The sequence below is a fragment of the Coffea eugenioides genome, chromosome 4 (assembly GCF_003713205.1).
Source record: "Coffea eugenioides isolate CCC68of chromosome 4, Ceug_1.0, whole genome shotgun sequence".
Classification (NCBI taxonomy): Eukaryota; Viridiplantae; Streptophyta; class Magnoliopsida; order Gentianales; family Rubiaceae; genus Coffea; species Coffea eugenioides.
The window spans coordinates 41,896,410-41,905,969 of record NC_040038.1 but is presented as its reverse complement, the minus strand read 5'-3'; the positions used below and the strand labels follow the sequence as shown (position 1 = coordinate 41,905,969).

General features: G+C 33.9%; 1 protein-coding gene across 1 annotated transcript; it reads left to right on the top strand.

Annotated features, from left to right (window-relative positions):
- Window positions 1-7,681: 7,681 nt before the first annotated feature.
- Window positions 7,682-8,462, top strand: LOC113767315 (transcription factor ILI6-like). Its single transcript, XM_027311362.1, has 2 exons — window positions 7,682-7,802; window positions 8,297-8,462. Exons 1-2 carry the CDS (start codon window positions 7,695-7,697, stop codon window positions 8,450-8,452), a joined length of 264 nt encoding a protein of 87 aa, XP_027167163.1. The 5' UTR covers window positions 7,682-7,694; the 3' UTR covers window positions 8,453-8,462.
- The last annotated feature ends 1,098 nt before the right edge of the window (window positions 8,463-9,560 follow it).

The window sequence follows — 9,560 nt, the reverse complement described above, 5'->3', positions numbered from 1 at the left end:
CTCACAACTCACTTTTATTGTCACTCACGAACCTAGCTTTGATACCATTCATACAATTATTGAAAAATAATAAGAGAAGCAAAGGATTAGAGTTTATTTTTTTGTAAAGCTGATACACAACTCATAACATGAAATTGTTCTATTTATAGAGTTCATAACAATTCCACTAACTATCCCACTAACTCCACTAGTTACTCCACTCAACTCCACTAACTCTACGAATTAGGTAGAATAAAACAAACAAACATGGTTAACTAAAAACAAGTAAATATTTCTAACAAGTCATTTATGCTATTTATTCTTGATTTAGGTAGTGCGTTTAATTTTCACCATATATATAAGGAAAGGAGTAAAAGGCTTCATATATAACCTTTCACCAATGGTGAGCAAAACGAGTTTTGAAGTTAGTGATTTTTTTTCACATTAATTGAGGCTGAACACGTTTTTTGTCACATAAATAATGAAATAAATGATTGACTTAGAGCCGAGAAATAAGTGTTAAATACGATTTAGAGCCTTTGAATATCGACTGAAGTTCTTGATCATACTAACAGAACAGGTTACAGGGGAGGAGAGAGGGGAAGGGAGATTGCAACCAGATTTTTTTTTTTTTTTTTTTGGGGCCGGTGGGGGGTAATAGCATCACCTATGAAGTCAATCCTAGATTTGTTCTGATGGACATGGATGGCCCGCGTGTTGTTGTCTATTTTTATGAACTAATTGATGGAGAGGTAAAAGTTGATAAGATCGATTTTAAGAAAACAACAGCATCTGCGAACTTGGCTCACTGATGCCATAAAGTTACTGTTTTGGACTTCCGAAATTTGTTCAAGCTTAGCGGTCCATTTGCTTGTGTGTATGTTTGAGCTTTAGCTTTACTTGAATGTGGATTTTTGTGCTTGCCCTCTTCTTTTTTTCTCACGTTTCCTTATACCTTAATTAGTTGGTCCAATGATATTCTGAGAGGCTGTAATTAGATGATAAAAGGAATGAGGTATTATGAAGTTTAACTCTCCATTCTATCTTCAGGATTTCTTTACTTTTTACCAAGTATATATCTCAGTGTAACCAGCTACTGCTGCTTCCCTCGCCACCTCAGCCTTGTGCCCCAAACCGGCATCCTACTTACGTTTCCCGGGTTCCTTTTTTAACTTAGGCATTGTATGACAATCTCGTGCATTTGCTAATGCTGTGCGAATGAAGGGTCGTAACATAAAAGGATATGGCAATTCTTTCTCTGGTTCAATGGATGGGCCAAATTAAGACCCTTATCCAGGATTAGATCCCGGCCGGAAAGCTGCCCTGATATCTGCTCAAAGCAGTTCTCTAACTTCTTTAGGTGAATCTCTCAGAATCATAACCCAAAAGGATCATTGTCAAGGCTGGCTTTCGCCAGGACATCTGCACAACAGTTCCCTTTCCTCCAAGTATATATTACATGCTCCACAAGCGCTTTGCCTGATCTGTTGATTGAGGTTGTAGGAAGGTGAATTCAGTGCTTCTTTCCCAGTGTCAAGCCCACCACAGAATCAGTTTCCAGTTTCCAATAGTATATCACCTTTCTAAACCCCAAATCCCATGCCAGCCACAACTCAGCGGCTATATTACTAAGCAGCAAATAGCAGTTCCAAAGATTATGGCACTTCCCAGAAGTCAATTGCCTAGGCTGTGAAAATGTTCATATTTGCATCTTGCAAGCTTAGCAAGTAAACTTATCATTACTTTCTTCATCAAGCGTATGTGGCTAGATATTAATGTTCCGAGTCATGTGCTGGTATGGATTAAACACTTGGGACAAAACTTCTATCTGCAAGGAAATGGATCTAGTTCTGATTTTCAAACATTTATTCATGGTCATTCAAACGAACCAAAGCAATTATGCTCTAACATATCTTTTGATGAGAATAGTGATAGAATCAGTCATATAAGCAATTATGCTCTAAGCATATCTTTTGGTGAGGAGTGGATTCACCCTTCGTGCTTGAATGCACTTTTTTTTTTGTCTCAAGCTACTCTATCTAGGGGGAGGCTCAACTGAGCCTATGGGGACCGATTGCACAACACACCCATCTGGATTTGAACCCTTGCCTCCCACCCCACCAAAGCCTTAAAGGCTGGTGAATGCACTTGTATAGCTCTTTTTGGAGCTTTTGCTCACTAGGTGTTTAGTTCATACACACCATCAATGAAAATATTTAACGCCCCCCCCCCCCCCCAAAAAAAAAAAAAAAAGGAACCAAAACTTCCTTTGTTTCTCTTGCTTGGGCACAGATGTCGTCCCATGATTACTATTTTCTTCTAAACGATACTTTTATTCCTGAGCTCTAGATATTTTTTGAAATCAACCAGCAGAAATAGAAACCGTGAATCATCTTTTAATTATCATATCATTCCTGAGATATAAATAAGCAATGCAAGGGCATGATTACGCAAAAATAAAATTTGTGAATTACTACAATATACACCAACTAATAAAAATAATAATAATAAAAATTTGGTACCTCGTTAAAAGCCCTTCATCAAATACAAATCTATTGGTCTCCTATAACTAGATTAATTTTTTTTCCTAATTTTTGGACTCTTTTATGAGAAGAATCTAATTTTCCACAACGACCCTTTTGATAGGGAGATTTTTTGAAATTGATCGTCCAAAAGGCAAACAATGCAAATGTGAGATTCATCCATTTTCCATGTCCTTTCCGGGAATAAACCAAGATTAATCCTATCTCTGATATATATCTCCAAATATTTCTAGGCAAAACCTTCATTATTTGTAAAAAAAATTATTCCATCTGAAAATGGTAACAAATCTATGTATGTATATTTTCTTGATGTTGCCACAAAATTTTATAGAAAGTAATTCTTAATTGCAGCATTGCTTAATTGGCAAGTTCATCAATGAGACATATACGTACCCAAATACTTCCAGCTGATAATAAGTACCTGAGGTCGGTTTTAATTGCAGCATTGCTCATTTCTTTCCAAAGTTCTCACAATCCCAACTTTCCTAAAAACTGCCAATTGATATTCAATTAATACGCAAAATCTTGATAATAATTAATTAAATCTCTGGACTTGCCTGGGATGTTTATATATACATCAAGAACTAAATTGGGCATTCTTCAGAAGCCATTCTCGTAATTCTAGACCAAAAAAAAAAGAAAAGAAAAGAAAATACAACAAACTATTTTCTCATGAAATATTCGTTTTGGACACGGCAAACTATTGAACAATTTAAGGATTTAAGGTAATATGCATTTAGAATTATCATAACATTCAAATTGAATTAACCATGCTATATGATTTATGACTTGCTCAAAATTGTGTTAATATTTTTTCTTTAACTTAATCATAAGATTATGATGATCATTAGTGTGAACTCGGTGAGATATGGCGTCTGGCCGTCTGCCTGCACTAGAAGAGTACTGACATGACGTAGTCGGTGGAACCCTTTGCACGGCACGTGGCAATATTTCATAGGTCAGTTGAACGCAAAATGTAATTAACAATAATTAATTATGGAAAATAGGAAAAGTGCCCGCCGAAACTATGGGGATAAAGGAATCAAATGTGTTGTTTGGTGAATAAGTCCAAGACCCGATAATTGGTATAGGACAGGAAAATATCCAACAAGAAAAAGTTAGAAAAAGAAAAAAAATAAAGAAGTAAATTATAAAATATAAGGAAGAAAAAAGAAGTTAGCATAATATATTGAGCATTCATATTGAGTTACCAGAGATATTAAATTGATTAGAACAGAATCTTGACGTCCCATGATATTTAAATGGATGATTAATCAAATATTATTTTGTACTAATGTTCCTTCTTAAGTTTATTATTTTTGTTCTAGTGAGAGTTTTATTTTCTCCTGGATTTTTCCTAGTGAGATTTTTTTAAAAAATTTTTGTCTTTTTGTTTATGATATTTGAGATTTTGTAGGTCTATGATCTAGTTTTTTAGATATGCAATTTTCTTTATTCTTGTTAGATTTGAATTTTTCTTTGACTTGAACCTATTTTAATTAGATCTGACTGTCAGAAAACATGCACAAATGTATTGAGTTAGAATGATTCATCCAAATGAAAAATATCTAGGAGTATCAATATTACTTTTATTTATATTGATTTGTTAGATCTGTTGTATCTAATTAATTTCAGATCTATATGTATATGTTATATATTTTCTATCATTAGTGCATATGCAATGAGTGAAATGATCTTTTCTATAAAAAAAAAAAAGTTTATTTTTCCTGAGTCAAGTCACATCAATCATCCATTGTGAGTAATCTCCAGAACAAAATGGTAGTTTGATAAATCATCAAATAGATTTGAAAAAGCGTTTTCAAGGTTCAAACATATTTTAGACGTATTAGCTAGCTAGCGTGAGAACAAGAAACAAAATAAATGCTACTAATTACAATTTACTTGAAAACAAAAAGGATAAAACTCGAAAATCCATTCTACCAGTACAATCTTGACTTTTTAGATTCTAAATCTTAATTGGTTTTTTGAAGTTTCTTTATTAATTTTTCTTTTCTTCATATAAAATAGGAAAACTAGGTTCATTTTCATGGCACAATTAACTTGGGATAACTTTTTAATATACTATCAGTGTAAAGATTTTTTTACACAATCAAGTTTAGATCATGCTATATAACATGAATTCAAATTTGAAATTTAAATCATGCACATCTAGTATACATACAAATCTGCGAGTATAAAAAAATCACTATACTGCCAATGTATAAAAAGTTAATCCATTAACTTACTCTTGTAACCACCATTCTTTTCATAATAAAGAAAAAAAATCAATTTTCTAATAGCTAAGATTGAGATTCCATGAATAGAAGTTTTTTTATTCAAATCCCCCGTTTTCCTCCCACTTCTTGAATTCCACCTCTTCTCTGCTAAAAAAATAAAAACAAAAAAAAAACAATTTCAATATCTCCATGTAATTTAATAAGGTTTACTGAAGTGGTTTTTTTTTTTGGTAAAAAGCAAATTTCATTAATGGATTACTTAAAATCGTCAAGCACGATTTGATTTATATCACTACTCTAATGGCAGATTAAACATGCGCTATAAATTATAAATATGTAATTTAACAGATATAATAGATTTAAAAAATTATGAACAGATAAAAAATACAGAAATTTCAAAATTGTCTAAGATAAATTACTGCAGATTCCTTCCGTGTATGTTACAATCGTCAGATCTGCTAATTAATGACTTTAATCTCCTTGTACGTTGCCAGATCTGCTAATCAACGTCTTTAAACTCCAATAATGATATTGAAAGATCCAAGATTCAAAAAAAATTCAATTCTGACAACCATATTTAAAATAAATTCATATCTAACAACAAAATAATAAAAAAAATACAAAAATCTCCATAAGAAGCTCTAGGAGAACAGAAAATTCTCACTAAAAATTCCAAGGAGATATAGAAAAACTTAGGAGAGACTTCATTAAAATTAAAAAATAACACGAAATTCGTGAGAAGGGAAACCAAGAAGGCTTTTGCGAAGAGGAGAAATAGAGAGAAGTTAGAAAAGAGGAGAGTTCTTAAAAAATATGCTTATTTAGGATTATTAAAGTTAAGTTTGATTTTCGTGCTACAACATTCTCGTTAACGTGATCAAATCTTGCATTATTTCTCTGGAGTCTTGCAATCCTAATTGCATTTCCCCACCAAAACCAATTTAGATGTCGGCATTCAGTAATCAAGACATAGTTTTTATCAAGTTGGTATTTCCAATTCCAAGCTGTGATCTAAAAAGCAAAATGTATCTATCTGCCGCTTCCCCATCTCAATCTACCATTGTCCTTTTGATATGTAGCCTTGGATTAGACTGTTGAAGGGTCCATCCATTGAATGAGATAATCTTCTCATTTGCATATGGGACTTCTAGCAATTTAGTTTATAACTAAGTATCTAGTTTTTTGTTTTTTAATAATAAAAGCTTATTTTCCAGTTATCTTGCTTCAGATCCCTGAATTGCATACACCTTAGCACAAAAATTTAAATCTTTTGTAGACGAATCAATACCGGATTTGCCTTTTATCATGAATTCTAAAGGCGCAATATTAAAAAAAAAAACTCAATATAAATACTAACTTCATTCTGTGGAAATTGTTATATTTTTCATTTTCGCATGTCCTAAACTATTTGCCATCTAAAATAGGCTATAGCACAATTTTTACTCTTTTTAAAACCTTTATCCCTTGTCTTTTGATAAGTAACATGTACCATACTACCCAAATTTTGAATTTTAGAGTAAAAGTGAAAAGATTTGAATACTTATCACTATTCACATACTATTATCAAAAAGTCGAATTTGTGGAAAAGGACAAAAGATTTGGGAGAGAGGGACTATCTAGTTACCTTGGCACTGATAGATGCATCCAATGTTAGTTGTGACCAGTTTCTGCTGCTCCATGTTAGTCACATGTTGTGCTGGTTGTGTGATTTTGGAGAGTATGAAGTCACAATTCAATCACAATGCTTGTTTCTTCTTTTTTGCATAAAATACACTTTGCCACAGTGATGTTTGTACCCTGTATCTTGTTGCCATTGAACTTAACGTGCATCAATTACTATTGCCAATTCTTGAATCAGGAATGTGGATTTTGAAGTTATCTAACTTGAGCAAATAGTCAAGGATGCTATTAATGTGTTTGGCACCAGTATGAGCAAGTTCATAGTTGGAAGCAGCAAATTCTTTTGACCATTCTTAGTTCCACAGGATGATTCAGTTCAAAAGCTCGTGTGCTCGAATCTAACTATCGATATAAGAACTGTATTGGTGAATAATTTGTAAGAATCTCTGTAAGTAACCAATGATTCTGAAGGCATATTCTGGCCCGTGATGGTAGCCGGAACCGAATCCACTCAAATTTTTTCTTACCAGAAAAAAGTTAGTTCAAACATGTACTCATGGACTTGTCAGAGAAACCCTTGGGGACTACATTAGCACCTTGTATAAGGGATGTTTGTTCAGTGAATCCAAACAAAAGTAGGCTCAATGTGCTTCATCTTTTGTGATCTAGGTCACATGCATTTCCTGTCCTTGTGAACAGGTCAAAGGTAATAAATAAAATTAGGTCATCCTGGAAAATGTTTCCCTTGGAAAATTTGATGGGAAATGTGAAACTTAAAACTCAATTTCTAAAACACGAAGGGGAGGCATTGAGGCAATGTATCAGACAAAAATAGGGCCAAGTACACCAACAATTAACAAACTAGAAACAAGGTATCTTTCTGGTAGCATGTATGCATCCCTTTTTTCTTTTTTCTTTTGTTTTTTTTTTTTTAAAGAACACAAACAACACAATCACAGGGGAGACAAGTTCAATTAAGGGCAACATATGTGTAGTAGTTGAAGCTAAACTGAGAAACTGATAAGACCAGGCCCTTTTTCATTGCTTCTTTAGCAAAAAGTCCTTGTAATTGTGGGTCCAAATTATGCAATAGAGTGAGACAGATGGGACCTTACCAGTATGACTTCAGCTGCTATTTCCCATGTCTGCTTGTCATTTTCTAACTAACAAGTGCCAAAAACTCACCCTCCTTTGCCTTATTTAAGCCACTCATTCCCTTCCCTTCAATTTCCCCACCTATTCAAAGTTGCAACAGCAGCAATAATAGTAATAATACTACTACAAGATATAGAATAGCACAAAACAAGCCAAAACCATGTCTAGCAGAAGGTCAAGAGGTTCCGGATCCACAGAAGATGAGATTAATAATCTCATCTTAAAGCTACAAGCTTTGTTGCCACATTCTGGTTCAAGGAACAGAAGGGTATGTTAACATTTATCTTTTCTGAACATCCATTCCACTTCTAGAAACATTTTGAAAACTTTTTCCATGCATAGAAAAGTACAGAACGGGTGGCATTGTCATGTGACCCTTGCTATTGCAGCTCTCTTGTGCAGTAATCCTCTGTGCAACTGAGAATATTGCATGGATGGATACTAATGCAGGCTTATCCTAGATTGCAAACACTCATCATGCTATAAGAAAATGTGAAAACTGTCAAGTTATAGAATCAAATATCCAGCATAAAGCTAATTGATAAACAACGACAAAAGAGAAGGGGGTATAATGAAGCATTTTTAGTCAAGAAGAGCAACTGTGAACGCCGGAGTCATTCATTCAAACAACAGTTTAGTGAAAGCAATAGATATTTGACATTAGATTTGCCAAACAAGTAACTTTCGCAGAAGGATTGACAAATCCATTCGGTCTTTGTTAATTAGATACTGATAATCTTTTACCTTTTGGAAATGTCTCAGGTGCAGGCATCAAAAGTACTGCAAGAGACATGCAACCACATCAGAAGACTGACTAGAGATGCTGATGATCTGAGTGAAAGGCTCTCTCAACTACTGGCTTCCAATGACATCAATTCTCTTGATATCGAAAGTATCAAAAGTATTCTTGGGCAATAAAGAAGCTGGCTGCCCCTTCCCTTGTCCCTCTGGCCTTTCTTTTGTCTGTTGATTATGTAGCAAACTAGCAATAGTTGCAGATAAAGACATATTGTATCCTTCTCTTTTTCAGCCTTTCTACTCTGCCTTCCCATTGGTCAGATATCAAGAAGATTGTGCTTTTTTTTCATTTGGTTTTGACTGATTATCTTTTTCTGTTCTGTTGTTTTACTCTAAAAAGTGATAAGACATATTCTTCATTATCTAGTAGATTACTACTAATTATTTGGTCCTACAAAACTAAATAGGAGCCTGTTGCCATCCAGTTGCTCAGATTTACTAATTTAAACACCTACTTATGATAAAGCAAGCCTGTGATACTCAAGTCCGAGGGCTAGCTTAGTAACTTTTCGCGCGTAAATCACGTGTTCAAAATGTTTAAACCAAATTATCTGTGGCTTACAACGTTCTAACATTCTAACAAAGAAAAATAAGTGAATCAATGTCATTGACTAACATGATTCTCAATTAGGTTATGGTCATACCTCAAATAGAAACCACCTAATTAAGCCCAAATAACTTTCATCAAATCTTGAGCTGCTACATCAGTACCACTAAAGCAACATAATCTGAGAAAGCAAAATAAGTGAATCATGATTTAATTAAATTATGATCATATCTCAGATATTAACCATTTAATTAAGCCCAAATGACTTTCATCAAACGTTAAGCTGCCACATCAGTAGAATCTCTATGAAGATATGCACAATATCTTCGAGACAGCCCCTGTCCTGTTTCTGCTTATGTAATCAGCAGTTGATGGTGGTTTCTAGGCCCCTCAAGTAACCTGTTAGTGAACTGGTACAGCAATTAGGACCATTTTCGTCTACACTTGGGGTGTTCTTGCCGACAAATGCATTCATAATTTTCGCAAGCAAAACAATTTGGTTCATAAATTCTGAATAGTTTACACATCTTCAGACATTGTTCGCATGGTGATATTTGAAGTCCACAGCTTCTTTATAAAACCATGCAGCACAATGTCATTATACCACAGAAACATTACCATCCTCATTAGTAGTAATAAATGAAGAGACAATGATCAAGAAAGCACATTAGCAAGTTAAAA